At 54.1% G+C, this 15,399-nt stretch overlaps 1 protein-coding gene and 1 long non-coding RNA gene across 3 annotated transcripts in view; both read left to right on the top strand.

Annotated features, from left to right (window-relative positions):
• The window catches only part of LOC132431936 (uncharacterized), an 80,064-nt gene extending 78,719 nt beyond the window's left edge, over positions 1-1,345 (top strand). The window contains exon 5 of the long non-coding RNA XR_009520817.1: positions 1,022-1,345. This is a non-coding gene — a long non-coding RNA (uncharacterized lncRNA). The remainder of the gene's footprint in view (positions 1-1,021) is intronic.
• Positions 1,346-2,166: 821 nt separating this feature from the next.
• Positions 2,167-15,399, top strand: part of TRAM2 (translocation associated membrane protein 2) — a 73,883-nt gene continuing 60,650 nt past the window's right edge. For both annotated transcript variants that reach the window (XM_060021674.1, XM_060021673.1), the window contains exon 1: positions 2,167-2,400. In XM_060021674.1, coding sequence (XP_059877657.1) covers positions 2,281-2,400 — 120 coding nt within the window. In that variant the 5' untranslated portion in view covers positions 2,167-2,280. The remainder of the gene's footprint in view (positions 2,401-15,399) is intronic.

The raw sequence follows: 15,399 nt of genomic DNA on the forward strand, positions 1-15,399 counted from the left end.
CTCCATGACCGATTGCATGAGAGGGGTTGGGAAGAGATCCATTTGGGGTTGAAGGTCTTGAAACTAGGACTTAAGAGATGGTTGCGATGGATGAAGTAGGCATCTAGGACTTCCTCCTTGGGGTTTCAAGGTAATGAAATATTAAATCATACAGCTAAGAACCCCGTGTCTTTGGGGTTCTTTGGAAGGGTCTGGAGCTGGCGGTCATCAGTATGAGCCCTAAGTCATCCCCTTTATTTCATGTTTCTCATTTATAAATGTGGAGGTTCTAGTACCTAACTATGTCCCAGGACTTCCCAACTAAACTCTTAATGTTAAGGGGATAGCAACATCCCACCTTTTTCTTTTCTTTTTAGCATCCCACCTTTGCAAGAAATTCCCACCACCACATCCTCTACAAACGGTCATGTGGAAACACAAGGGAACTATTAGGTTGAACCATCTGAAATGCTAGTGTTCTAGTTTTGACCTATAAAGAAGTCAGTTTCATAGGGTTCAACCTAATAGATATGGCTGCAGTTTGAAGATTTGAACACCTTTTCACAGATGGAAAGTTGAGATGTTCCAGAGTTCTGGATCTTTCTATTCCTCAGGAGATTAAGGTCCAACTTTAAGAAAGGTCAGTCTTGAAGTTAAATTAGCTTTAGTCCGATATAGGCATTACTTTCTCATTTCCTTATGTCAGATAAAGGAATTAAAGACCAAAGACTAAATACTGGAGTCAAGAAACTTAAGATGGAAAATTTATCTCGGAACTCCAGATAAGTCCAGACTCAATCACATTTCATACACTGTGCCATTTCTAAGAAATTGTATTTACTTAGAAGTGAAATAGCTGTGGACCTAATAAAAAAGGGACTAGGAATTAAATAGTTCTTTTCTCATTTTGTACCTCTGGAAAGTGATTAGTTGACTCCTTCATTACTGGTAGGACTAAATCCAATATTTGCCAATTTAATTTATGAAAAATACCTTTTGTCCTCCATGAGTAGTTTTTTTTTCTTTAATTTATTTATTTTAGGCTACATTGGATCTTCGTCGCTGTGCACGGGCTTTCTCCAGTTGCGGAGAATGGGGGCCACTCTTCGTTCGGGCACTCAGGTCCTTCATTGCGGTGCCTTCTCTTGTTGCGGAGCACAGGCTCCAGGCTCCCGGGCTTCAGTAGTCGTGGCTCGGGAGCTCCAGAGTGCAGGCTCAGCAGCCGTGGCGCACGGGCCCAGGGCCCAGCTGTTCCGCGGGATCTTCCGGGACCAGGGCTCAAACGTGCGTCCCCTGAATTGGCAGGCGAATTCTCAACCACTGCACCACCAGGGAAGCCCTCCACGAGTACTTTTCAAACTTAATATTAAACAGAAACTTTCAATGAGAAAGTTCTTTTCTTCTTCAGTGTTTATTCTTCCACTTTTTCGGATCAATTAACATCGAAGGTAGACTTTGGGTAAAACGTGTAAAACTAATTTATAGTAGCACAAAGTTCTCAAAAGTTAAGAGAGCACAACTGCACCGATCCATCCATTCCCGCCCATTGGAAAGCAAGTTCCCCGAGGGCAGGGTCTTTGCTGCATATTCCTAGCAATCTGAACCGTGCCTAACCCTCTCTAGCTCTCAGTGAATACTTGGTTAACCGTCCATTCATTATCATCCGTGCAGGCCGCTGTGGCCAACGAGGATGCCGGCCAGCACCGAACCTGAGCGGCTCTCAGCCCCTCAAGGCCACAGCCCGCACCTCCGGAAGCACCGAGCTGAGCTGCCCACCCCGCGGCCAGCCCGCGGCCTCCGCGGCCCTTCCCTTCCCGCGGAGGAAGGAGCGGCCGCCGAGGAGTGGGAAACCCGGACCCACTTCCTGTCCGGGTAGGGCCTTGCGTCCTTGCGCTCCTCTGCCAGCTCCCGGCCGGGAGAACGCGGCGGGGCGCGAGCGCCGGGCAAGGGGAACCCAGCCTGGCGCACCGCCCTCCGGCCCCGCCCCGGCCCCGGCCCCGCCCCCTCGCGTCCCCGGCGGCGAAAGGGTTAACCGCGCGGGGGGCGGGGCCCGAGCGAGCCAGGCGCACCGAGTGCGGGCCGCGGGCGGCGAGGGGGCTGCGCCGGGGGCGGTTCCGGACGGCGGGGGCGGGGGCGGGCGGAGGAAGGGGGCGGGCCCCCGAAGTTGTTGGGCGCTGGGCTGGCGGCGGGAGGGCGAGAGGGCGGCGGGCCGGCGGGCGGAGTGGGCCTGGGCTCGAGAAGTTTGCGCGGCGGCTGGTGAGCGCCGGGTGCGGGCCCCGCCGGCCGTGCGCGCCCGCTGCCATGGCTTTCCGCCGGAGGACGAAAAGTTACCCGCTCTTCAGCCAGGAGTTCGTCATCCACAACCATGCGGACATCGGCTTCTGCCTGGTGCTCTGCGTCCTCATCGGGCTTATGTTCGAGGTGAGCGACAGCGGGGCGGTGAGCGCCCCTCTCGCGCGCCGCCCGGCGTCCCCCTGCGGGTCTCCGGGGTCCGCGTCTGCGCCTGGGCGCCCGGCCGCCGTGTCGGTCCCCCGCACCCCCGGCTTTGTGCACTGTGCGCCCCTCGGCCTCCTAGTCAGCCCAGACACCGCCGCCAGCTCCGCGCCGTGCCCGCCTGCCCTGCCGCCCTTTTGGGCACCTACCGTACCCTGCAGCTCTCCCTGCAGCCCCGAATCCTCAGCCTGGCCTCGAACCAACCGCAGAGCTGCCACCCGGCCCGCCCAGCGCGGGTTCCTTTTTGGTGTCCGGGAGCCAAGCCCGGAGACTCCCAGACCCGCAGTCATTGCACAACTCCCCTTCCCAAGCCGTGGCTGCTAGCTCCTCTGGGCTTTTCCAGTGGGAGGGACCCCTGCCCTTTACCTCCTCCCACTTGATTTTCGGGGTCTTTTGCATCCTCCGCTCTGGGCCAGACTCGGGGTGTTCACGTGTGGCCCTGACCCCATCCCAGCAGTGCACTTCTGCCGTCCTCCCGCCACCCTCCCCACCCCCCCTTTTTTTTTTACTCTTGCCCAAAAGGCCAGTTTTCATAAACCCTGTTTCACTCTGTGAACTGTTCATTCAGATCCAGCTGTGGTGGACCCAGAGCTTCTCCTGTGACAGGAGCAAGGCGTGGGCCAGGGATACCCTCTGCTTTTAGGGGAAAGGTGATTCTCTCAAAGCTATTCGGGTAGGGGGAGACCACGGGGTCCTGCTCAGGACAGCTGGGGCAGGCCTCATAGAGCAGGGAGTTTTAGTAAGCCCGAATGGGGTCAGAATCCAAGGGGGCTGATGGGAAGGATTCCCTACTCCCGACAGCCAGAAAAATGTGATATTCACAAGTAGGGAGAACTGGCAAACGCTGAGTATAGGACTTGCTGTGGTCTGTCTTGTCTCAAGGGTCAGATACGTGAGTGACACTTCGTGGGCAGCTTATCTGCATTCTCAGGAATGGGTTAGGAAGCTGTAACTCTCTATAAGTTGCCTTGAAGATGGAAGATTCCCGGCGTGGCTAATCACCTCTTCTGTGTGCCTCTGTCTCTGGGTTCCCTATCTCCTCTCTAAGGATGACAAGGGCCCTGCTTGGTCAGCGAAGCTGCCCTCAAGCTGGGGACATTCTTGTGGCGGCCGAGTCAGCGTTGGATGTCTGCATGTGTCCTTGGCTGGGCTTCAGGGTCTGCAGGCCTCCTTTACTCCTTCCACCCACCCCGACAGCTCTCGTGATGTATCGGCGGCGAGGGCTTTGTCAAGCCAGGGTGGTCCCCGTGTCACGGTCCCTGCTCTGTCACTAATTTGACGAAATAAAAAACAGATGCAGCCTCAGTTTCCCCATCATTACAGATGAGTAAAACCTGTCTTCCTCACAGGGTTATTGTGAGGTTTAATTGAGATCATGTGAGCAGCAAAAGCCATAACAGGTTCTACCAATGTGAAATCAGGTCCTTTGCTCCTGAAACCCTGTTATTGTTGATCATAATAGCTTAGCGGGGTAGGAGAAAATTTGTTTGGTCCAGCCAGTGCTCTCAGTGTCTCCTTGCTGTCCTCCATTCTAAGAGGCCTCCCAGTGCCTTGTCACCAGACTTGGAGGGTGTGGTTGGAAAGACACGTGACAGCTGTAGCCCTCACAGCCAGCGACGTCTCTTGCATAGCCTGGTGGGTCTCTCTGCTGTGTGTCTGGCACTCATTGAGGATGGTGGCTCTACCTGCTTTTACCTTTGCTCAAAGAGAGCTGCCGAGTATTTGAGCTCGGTACCTCCTTCCCTCGCTGCCTCTGGTCTGGTGGAAAGTCCTGTTGGTTAAACCTGGCCGTCCATGGGAGGTGGAAAGTGCAAGGAGCCCTTAATTCCAGTACATGACAAGAGGAAGGCCCAGGGTGGGAAAAAAACCCCGAAAAAACTGCCCTGCCCTCCTCCCCCTTTTGGGATTGGACTGGGGAGTGTGGAAAGGGCCAGGGCTGAAATGCCTGCCTCACGGCTCCCTGTCCCACCACCCTCTTCTGGTAGAACCTTCGCCCCGCGGCATCTGTACGTACAGGACAGGTTGTCTCCTCAGGAAGGTGCACTGGAGGTACGTTGTGGGTCGGTGCAGGCTGGTCTGGGAGGAGGAGGGCCGTGTCCAGACCTCCCTTATGAATCACGTGTGTTCTGCTGCACTAGGCACACAGTAGGTCTTCATTGTCTGTACCTACCAACTGACTCTCCACAGAGACAGGTATCTGCGGGGGGGACTCAGATTTCTGGAACTCTGCTCTCCCTACCAGATGAGAGCAGGACCTCAGAGAAACACATGTGGGCATCCTCACGGTTGGGGTAAACCAGCCAGGGACTTACAAGCTATCACTCAGGGTCATCTGGGTTCTTCCCTGGAGGGGTGGTGTGTATGTGTGTGTGTATCTAGGGATGCAGATGGTGGGGGGCAGGCCAGCACTTAACACGACTCACTTTTTCTTAGGAGTGAGGACAGAAGGAGATGGAAAGGGGAGGGGAAGGCAGGGAGAGAGGACGGCAGGCTTTTGGGTTTCTAACTTGGGCAGGGCTAGGATGCCTTCATTCAGAAGCTGAATCAGGAAAACTCAATTATAATTCTTCCCACAAAGAGCGAGTCTCCTGGCTACTTCTCCCTCTGGGGTCCCCTGCCTAGCCTCTGCCAATGAGCTGGGGCCCTCTCCCCCCCACCCCAGCCAGCCACAGCCTGGCCCTTGCATCTTAACTGGTCTCCACTTCTTCCCTGCCTCGCCCCTTCCCCAACTCACTGGTCAGCTTACCAGCGTTCAGAGGGGCTTTCGTTCCCCCGCAGGAACCCCAGGACTTTAGTTCTGTCCCCTGGGAGATGATGACTCCAAGTTCCTTCCCTTGGGATCACTTCCTTTGGGGAACACACATGAAAGGGTTGCCCTCCCACCTCTGTGTGGTTCAGTTTTGAACCCTCCTGAGGTTCCTTCTCCCATTTCCGAGGCCAGGGGCAGGCTCTTCCCCCTGAGCCCAGGTTTTCTTTCCATCCTGCGGGCTGTTTGGAATAGAGCTGTTCTGTGCAGCCACAGCACTTGGCTAAAAAATGTCAGGAATGTGGAGCTTTATTTTCCCCCCTCCTTCCCTTCCAGCTTTCTCTTTCTTGACTCTGCTGGGGAGAGGTGGTGCAAGGGGGATTTCTACTCCACACTGTGGTCCTTCAGGCCTGTCTGAGGTGGAGCCCGGCCGGAGCGGCCTTCAGGGTGTGGGCAGCCAGTGGGGTGTGTGTCAGATTTGAAAGCCGCCTCCCCTCTCCTTTCCCTTTCCAATGTCCTGTTCCTTTGGTGCCACAGTGCCACGTTTCAAACTGAAACAGGCAGGGGGAAGAGAGGAAAAGGCGCTCATTAGCGAGAACAGAGAATGAGAACAAGGGGGCACATCCAGCAGAGAGGAAGCCACTTGTACATTACCTACAAAATGTCATTTCGAGACAGACTTTTTCTGTTTGTTGCAAAGCTCATTTGCAGGCGCTGCTGGCTCTGCAGCACGGAAATGGTTCTGAAATTCTGGGCCCGTCACTTGGAGGTTGGGTTCCTGTTTGGTCTGTGATGACTTTAAGAATTTAGGGCCCAGAGAACTTTGGGGGTAGTGGTTGGTGTTTGCTTTTTGATTGTTTTGGAGGCAGATGTGGTGGAGCCACCTTTTCTCCAGGAACTGCCTTCTTCCCGGTTGCTGACACCACGGTCAGCTTGTCGGGGTGATGTGTTTGCAGTGTGCACGGTGGGAGACCGTTGTGTCACGACCTGGCAGGACACGGGTTCCGTGGCACCAGTGCACATCCTCCCAGGCATCCCTGCAGACATCACAACCTGAAGGGAGGCTGCTGGTCCTGCCCCTTAGCATTAGTGCTGTAAGACAGCTCTGCTTACATTCTGTTATTACAAAGAGCCGTGCACAGGGCACAGATGTACATCTGAGGGCAGATGTCGCTTTTACTTTAATTCCTAATCGCTTTTGAAGATGTTCTTCTGCCAGCTGTTACAGTTCCTGACTTACGCATCTTCCTCTCCAGCCTCTGACGTGGCTCATCAATGGCGTTCTGGAGAAATGAGTCAGGGGAAGCCGAGAAGGGCCACTTACTTAGTCTCTTAGGTGCCCTTGTTCTGTGGTTGGATTTTTACCCGCATTTCAGTGATCTGAACAAAAGAGCAGAGATTTGGAACTAGTGTACCTCCTGGTCCAGCCTCAAGTGTAAGTAACCCTGTCCTGTGGGATGTAAGGGCACCTCGGTGATCCCCGTTTCTTCTTTTGGCAAAAATGTGACATCCAGAAAGGTGGTGTTTATCAGTGAGTGAGTTTTTAACCCTCACAGCACGATGAAGGTACAGGTGTCCCGCACTGGGCCTGGCACACGGGCGCTTAATTGCTGGTCTCAGCAGCCACGCTGGTGGCCCCTGTTATTGGCGTCATTGCTGGGTGTGTGAGAACACCTTCCGCCATCAGCCTGGCTTGAATTTCAGTTTAGATAGGACCTGATTTTTCCATGAGACCTTTCCCCCAAGTTCTCCAGTGCCAGCTGTCTGCTCCAAAGCGGGCGATCACTCTGCCCTGGGTGCCTCTTTCCCCTGCTCCACAGAGAACATCTGTTGTCCCTGTGCCATCCATCTTATTGGAAGGTGGGCTGGGGGTGCTGGAGGGTCTCAGAGCTGCCGCTGTCAGCTGCCCCGCCCGCTCCGTCGGTGCCACTTTCCTCTTGCTCCCTCTGTTGTCTGCACCCTCGGCCGCTGCTTCCTGGGGGCACTGTCCGGCCTGGTCTAGTCCTGCCTGTTTGCAGAGTCGCATGTGTTGCTATGGAGAAAACTTCACTCTGGCAGGCATGAGCTCCTTTCTGATCTGCTTCGTCGTGGGCAGGGGCCCCAGAAATCAGTCTGTGGCAGAGCTGATATATCTCCCGTTCCCACCCTGATAAATGCCTAAGCTGGAGGGTTGATAAGAGCGGATTAGAGTTCCCAAACTCCAGAAGTGCTTTCTAATCAGCCAGAGTGCTATTAGCAAGCTTTGGTGGGAAACTTTACTGATACGATCTCTTAACCTTTTCATCCAGCACTGTGTATCTGGTGTCCATTGGTACCTAATGGTTAAAGAAAAGGGGGCAAAAAAAGGGAAAAGAAAACAGTAAAGCTACTACCACGGCTCCTGACACAGCCCGTCTCGTTTCCCGAGCAGACCTTTGTCTCTCACACAGCCTGTTGCTTTGCCTTGACTTACCTCAATGTCTCACGTGTCCCCAGTGGAAGGAAACCCAGCCCAGCTTAGTCACCACTGGTTAACATTGGGAGTTGACGTTGCAGTTTGAAGAGCTCTGCAGGCAGGTCTCCTGGACAGTGTAGGTTCACACAGCTTTCCTGCGTGAAGGAGCGGAGCCCGATTGGGAGTGGGGGATGGGGAGGCCCCTGGAGGGAACTTGGGGGCACGCAGGGTTAGGTGAGCCGCTGCTCTGTGGCTCTCCGCCCGAGCCACGTTGCCTCTTGACAGCTCCCCTCATCTGTCTCGAGGGGTTGGCAGCATTTTGCGTCTGCGAAATGCTTTACTAGCCTCACCCTGTAATCTGGATGGTTTATGGGGGTTGTCATACCCATCCAGAGCCTGGCTTCTAGAGGAGAGACTTGGCCAGGGACCATCCGCTCCGAGTTAAGAGTTGGAGCCAAAACAAGAAGTCAGCCACGTCTGGCTCGCATTTAGAGCTCAGCCCCGATGCTTCCACCAATGGGGCGTCTACAGAACGTAGCCACAGGCCGCTTTAGTTTTCTCTGTCTGAGTGGAATCTGTTTATTACCTGGAAGTAATGTCTGCGGGTCACTGTTCCACTTGGAGGCTTTTCTGTCTGGAAGAGTCGTTGCCATTTGCAGTGACTCCCTGAAAGGCTCCAGAGAGTGACCCAAACGTGTGTATCACGTGTGACCGTGGGCGAGTGGGCAGAGGCTTTACCTCCTGTTAAAGTCACTGTCTGCTGTTAGCCCACATCTGTGTGGAGTTGCTGCTTCTGCCTGCTGTATCCTCATTGCCCGTCTCATCAAGTGAATATCATGGCCATAGCTCAAGGGCACATCTTTTCTTCACGTTTTACAAGTCTAAGGGCTAAAGGGAAACCTAGATGTCATCTACTATGTTTACAGAAGAGGAAAATAAGACCCCAGAGGTTGGGTGATTTGCCCAGGGCAGCAGAGTGAATTTCTGGTAAACTTGGGGCTTGAACCCACGTCATCTGACTCAAGCCCAGTGCATTTTTACACATCTGCTCACTGGCTTTCCCGACGCTGCCTTTGAATGCCGTTGTGTGTGCAGAAGCCTCGAAATTGACAGATTCTTCCTAAATGTGCTGCGTTTGTGGACTGGGTGCCTGCCGTGTGCTTGTGTGGAGCTCTGGGAATGCAGAGGAACCAGGTGGGGTCCCTGTCTTCAAGGAGGTCACGATGTGGTAGCTTAAAGCTGATAGACTGTTTGTGGATAGAAGTGAGGTCTTGAACTTGATGAAAGTGGCAGGTGCAACTTACAGATCATTGGGCCTCACCCTCAAGCCATTGCCGTTGGTGGAGGGGGGAGTTTATTGAATAGAGACCCAACACGCTGAGTGGTCAGCAGGCAGAAGACAAGCACGGCGGTGACTCCTGGGTATCTCGTGTGTCACAGCCTTGCAGATGAGTGAACTGGCCAAAGGCAGTGAGTGTGTATGTGTGTGCAAGGTGTGATTTCTGGCACTCGGAGGCCTTCATGGATTGGAACCTTGCTTGAGGTTCAGAGAACTCTTCCATAGGGTTTCGTAAGATTTCCAACATCAAACCCCAGCGGGATCTGTGATGTGCCTTTTGGGTTAGTGGGGGTGAGAGTCGCACCTGAGGTGAGAAGGGACATCATCCTCAGAGCCTCAGTTGTCCTGCCTTTGAAGAGGGTTTCTTAATAAAGCTCCTTAAGTTTTAAGGACAGAGCATCATTAGTTTAATCAGTTTGTTCTTTCGTTTTTATCATAAAGGCGCAGATACTCTCTGTTTTCACGGAGAACTTTAAAAAGAGACTTTTTAATGATGAAGACTTCCGTGGCTCTGGGGAGGGAGAAGGATGTGCCTCCCTATGGGCAAAGCGTGGGGACGTAACATATAGCAACATGCCTATTCCTGCTCTGTTAACCTCTGCCCTCTTGCTTTGAGGAAAGCCCGCGACCTCACTGGTTAGTTAACAAGTGTTTCTGGTCTGTTGTGCATGCCCAAGCGCAGTGCTGGCATCTTCGAAAAGATAGCATTGAGAGTCAGTGAGAACGTGGCTTTGGGGTGAGAGGTGACAGGGGATGTATTATCAGCTCCTTTCCTGAAGGTTAAGGGCAGTCTGGGCGCTCCTGACCTGGAGGAGCGATCCCAGGATAGGCAGGCCTTCGCTCCGTGATTCCCGGAGTCCTGCGGGAAGTCGCGGCGTCCCTTCACGATGCCCTGCAGAGAAGGATCTCCTCTCCGAGGGACTTCTTCCTCGGGACTTGGGACGGGATGGGGCTTTTCAGACCCAACACTTCTGGAGTTCAGAGTGTTTGGTTTGCTCTCTGACTTTGTACCGGGTCAGCTTTTGACCTCGATGGGCAGGGAATAACTTGTTTGTATGCTGGTTGGAAGAGGGGGTGGAGGTGGAAAGGAATGAGGGATCGCTGATTTTTTCTTTTCTGTAATTGCAGTTTGGTCTCTGGTTTGGCGTGACGTGCGGGCACGAGCTCCTCTTCCAGGGTCCCCGCGACAGAGCCCGGGCAGGGAGCTGTGCGGTGGAGGGGTGAGGACTGGACCCCGGGGCCTCTGCCCCTAAGTAGCTGTGCGGTCCCTTCTCCAGTCTGGGCCCTGCTGCTTCCTGGGAGTGTCAGTTGCTCTGCGTCTCAGTCATGCCTTCCTAAGATGCTGATGCAGAACAGGGCTGGGACATACGGGTGACACTCCAGTTGAAGGAGCACCTTCCCCACAGCCACACGGATTCAGGGTTAATGAGAAAAACGCCCTCCACTACCTTCTGAAGTTGAGGTAGTGGTCTCAACTTCTGCTTTTGGTTTCATTTCTTATTTGAGTTGAAATCTAGCCTGAATTTGGGTTTGACATGTCATGGAGCTTAGTGGAACCGGTGGTGAGGGAGGAGAAAACCCATATGTTAGAAAGGAATCACCAGGGATGGGAGAGGGGGTGGGCTCTGTCTGTGACTTTGGAGTCAGAGGCCATGTGGCCCCTCCCAGGCTGACAGGGGACCCGGGAAGAGCTAGAAGAGGTCTCTGTCCTGGGCAGCACGGCCAGCGCCTGCCCTGCCCGCTCAGCGTTCGTCGCGCTGGTGCTCAGGGTGGTCCGGGGCCCTGGCTGGAGCGTGTGTGCACGTTCAGGGACCCGCTCGTTCCCGCCACCCCTCGCGCCCCTAGGGGCCGGTTTATTTCAGTCAGTAGGGTGAGCCTAGAGTGTGAAACGCCCCCCAACCCCGCACCTACAGCAGCGTGCTTAAGGCGTTGCCCAGCCAGCTGATAACACTCCCACTCCATCTGCAAGGTCTGCAGCTCCTCTACCCACGGGCATGCTTTCTGCCTCGAAATTATGAGAGGGAATTAACACCAGTACTGGAGGGGGAGAGATGTGAGGAGATGCATCAGCACTTAGTGACATCCTCCTGAAGCCTAGTTTCAAGTAGGAATTATCTGCTATGGTTAACGTTTGAAATGTCACAGTTTTGGACTCACCAAATGTAGGCCTCATCTGTGCCATCCAATAGGCAGCCACAAGCCACACCTGGCTATTTATTTATTTAGATTAATTAATTTTTGGCTGCAGTGGGTCTTCGTTGCGGCGAGCAGGGGCTACTCTTCATTGCAGTGCGCGGGCTTCTCATTGCGGTGGCTTCTCTCATTGTGGAGCACGGGCTCTAGGCATGCCGGCTTCAGTAGTTGTGGCACATGGGCTTAGTTGCTCCGCGGCATGTGGGATCTTCCCGGACCAGGGCTTGAGCCCCTGTCCCCTACATTGCCAGGCGGATTCTTAACCACTGCGCCACCAGGGAAGCCCACACCTGGCTATTTAAACATAAGCTCGTCAAGACGAAATGAAACATTCAGTTCCTCAGTCACACCGGCCACATTTCAAGTCCCCAGTAGCGCTGAGATGGAACATTTTGATCATCACAGAAAGTACTGTTGGACAGCACTGGTCTCCACGTCGCTTCCCGAGAGTTTGGTTTTCGTTTGTGTAGTAATAGGTAATGAGGGGTCCTTGTGGTGCGGTTCTGTTAGGGACTGTTAGAGGCATGGGTTATAGGGCTGAGGTCGTGGGCCTGGAGCCACATGGCCTGGGTCTGAATTCTGGTTTTCCATGTCCAAGCAGTGTCATCTTGGTAAATTATTTAATCTCTCTGTGCCCTAGTTTCCCCATCAGTTAAATGGGGATAATACTATGTCTGAGAGTCGTTGGGAGGATTAGAAACATCAACACAAAATACGAAATTTAATACAGACACAGCGCTCAGAAGACGGCCTGTTGCAAGGTGAGAGCCCAGTGCGTGTTCCCCATCGTTCCTGTTACACTCGGGAGGTGTTGGAGCGATGCCTCGACCGTGTGGGGCTCCCTCAGCATTCGGAACGCAGCTGGGAACGGGATGCATGGAGAGGTCAGCCCTGTGCCCTGTCCTGTGACCTCCACACCGGGCGAGTCACTCAGGCCCTTGCTGACAGCCACCTGCACTCACTTTACGTACAGTTACAGCAAGCTTGGGTATCTGGTCCAAGGTTACAGAAGAAAGAATACGTTAAGATGGGAGCAGTGGCTGGGGCAGGTGGGTGGTGGTGGCCGACAGCTTGAGACTTTCTCCCGGAGGCAGTGGGGGTCTTTGAAGAGCTTCGGCAGTACAGTGATGTGAGGCTGTGTCCCCTGTTCCGGAGATACATGGAGGTGAGATTGGAGGTGAGTCTGGTGAGGAGGCTGTGGCACTGACCCCCAGGAGAACTCCCCCAAACCCCCGACACAATTTCAGTCTCCACCCCAACTGAGAAGTATGCCCCGGGACCCACACACCTGAACTCCCTGGTGTCCACTCGGTGTGGCAGGCACGCTGTGCGACCCGGCAGTTGTGAGGGTCAGACTAGGGCGGGGGTGAGGGGCAGGGAGGGGGGAGGGCTCCGCCTGGGAGCCGCTGTACCCCGAGGCTGCCCGGTGCGGGGCTGTCCTGGAACTCCGGTGTCTCTGTGCCACTGTGTGGTGCCGGCTTCGCGTGGCTTTATCACCAAAGTGTCCTTCAGACTTATTCAAACAGTATGTTTTGCATCTAATGTGATTTCTGATTTTTTAAGAAGTCGGGCCTCAGCCAGGTGGAACGTCTCCCCCCCGCCGCCCGCTTTTATCTTTCGGCTGCATAAGCCGTGAAGAGGCTTACGCTCAAGTATGGCGGCCTGACCCGAGGAAGCCGGGTTTGTTCCGGTGTCAGAGGATGCGGAGGGCGGGGGGGCTCCTCTGGGGAGGTTTCCTAGGGATGGGCGGGAATGGGGCTGCAGGGGGTTGACTGGGGACAGAGGAGGGAGTCTTGGCCTGTGTGCAGCTCCGTTCGCAGAGTTGCTGCCCTCGCTGTACGTGAGGGGCTGCCCGCGCTCTGCCAGGCGGTGCTGACACGTGTCAGTCGTCGTTCTTTGACGTGTGCTGGACAAGGTGAGGGCTGCCTGGTCTGCCACGTGCCTTCCATCTCTGAGCTGGTGCCAGGCCCCTGGGAACAGAAGGAGGAGATTTGCCCCTTGTCTGATTTCTCGCCCCCTGGTGGAACCCTGGGAGGCTTCTTCCCGAGGCCTGTGGGTGATCACCCCCAGTGCCTGTAGTTTACGTGGTGTGCAGAGGAGGGAAATGCTTCAAAGCAAGCGCATGTGTCAGAGCAGACCGCCGCGGTCACTGCTCCCTTGGCCTCGCCCCCGCATCTGGTCACTAAGTCCCACCAGCTTGACCTTCTGCGCTGCTCTGTGTACCCGCTCGAGCGCTGCTCTTCGGCCTTGGCTCAGACCCTGGGCCTCTCTCACCTGAACAGTGACAGTGAGTCCTACCTTGGTCCTCAGCCTGTTGTCTGGCCTCCCCTCTGGCCCCTCCTCCACGGAGCTTCTGCTGATGTCCTCAGACTCGGAGCTGGGCCTGGGTCTCCCTCCCTTACAGCCCTTTGGTGGTGCCCACCCGAAGTCTGGGCTGCTCGGCATGGCATTCAAGGCTCCCCTGGAGTCTGAGCAGCCTTTGTCCTCCACGCTCGGCCCACCCCTGCCCTGACCCCTTGTCACAAACCATCTAGTGGTTCCTGAACACTTTTCTTTCATGCCTCCCATTTGCTTATGCACCCTTCCCCCATCTTCCCTCTCCCCCTTTCATTGGACTGACTTGCGCTTCTCCCTTGATGCCCACCTCCTGTATTGCACTGGCACCACCTGCTCAGACGCTCTCCTGGCCCCTAACAGAGTTCACACTTCCTTGCCACCTGCCTCTGTATTTCTCTCGTTTATTCATTGAGCCCGACTCGCATTGAGCATTTGCTCTCTGCCACGCACTGTTCTTGGGGCCAGGGTCACAGATGACGAGGCAAAGATGCTGCCGTCACAGAGCCCGGAGTCCTCTGGGAGGGGGCGGTATCGTCGGTGCTCTCATGTGCACGGGTACAGTGTGAGTCAGAGGAGGGCGCAGAAGCCCCCGGAGGGTTGGGGACAGTTCACTGTAGACAGGAGAAGTTTGCGCTGGGCCTGGAGGCCTGAGGGATGCTGGCCGGGCAGATGGGCTGGGGAGAGGGTGTTCCAGGCAGAGGAGGGACCTGTGTAAAGGCCAGAGAGGTAAGGGGGTGGAAAGTGGCTCTGTGTTGCCAAAGCTGGGGAGGTGCTTCAGGAAGGAAGTTATGGAAGATGCGTCTGGACTGGCAGGCAGGGCCGCGGAGGCCCAAAGTTTGGATTTGCTCCCTGGCTTAGGTAATAGGGAGCCACTGCAGATTCCTGAGCATGGGAGTGACCAAATAGGTGATATTTGGCAATACAGTCACATTGTTCAAAAATCAAAAACATGTAAGAAGAATAGATTGAGAAATGTCCCTCCCCTACCTCTTCCCATCCAGCTCCCTTCCCCTGCCCCCAGGTAACCACTTTTATTAATTTTTGCATATCCTTCTTAGGTTTTCTGGAAAGTCCCCTTTGCCCTGGGTGGGGTAGTTGCTGCTGCCTCAGCGCTCCGGCCCCTGTGCCCCCACCATATCGGCCCTTACTGCCCCACCTCCACCGTCTGGGACAAGCAGCTATAAATATATGATAGATTTTCCACATACACACATGTATATATGTATGTGTATGTTATATGTGTATGTATGTATATGTGTGTGTATACACATACATACGTATATATAGAGAGAGGTATATGTATACGTATTCCTGCCTCCTTTCTTACATGCCTTGCCTTTTTCTGCTTGCACAATATCCCTGAGATCTTTCCATGTCAGCACACAGAGAATTTCCTCATTTGTGTCCAGGGTTGCTTAGTCTTCCATTGTATAGATTCTCTGTACTTCATTTAACCAGTCCCCTTTAGATGGACACTTGGGTGGTTTCCAGTCTTTTGCTCTTATAAACAATGCTGCAGTGAATATCTTAGTACGCACATCATTTGGTACCTATACAGGCATATCTTGTAGCATATTTTCCCGGAAGTGGCATGATTGGTTCCAAGCATAAGTTCATTTGTATTTTTGATAGATATTGACAGATTTGTCCTTGTCCTTTTAAAATACCATGTTCAAACCAAGGAATCAGTTAGCCGTGGCCTATTTATCCTATAGCCGTGAAAATACACGTTATATACTAAAAGCTGTGCCAGTGTCTGCATAGATCTGGTTCCCTGTTGTATTCTCAGCATCTAGCCCGATGCCTGGTACATAACAGGAGTCAAGTACTTGTTGGATCTTTAAATTACATCATTTGGCACGTTTGAGTAACGAGGCC

Source organism: Delphinus delphis, chromosome 10, assembly GCF_949987515.2.
Source record: "Delphinus delphis chromosome 10, mDelDel1.2, whole genome shotgun sequence".
Classification (NCBI taxonomy): domain Eukaryota; kingdom Metazoa; phylum Chordata; class Mammalia; order Artiodactyla; family Delphinidae; genus Delphinus; species Delphinus delphis.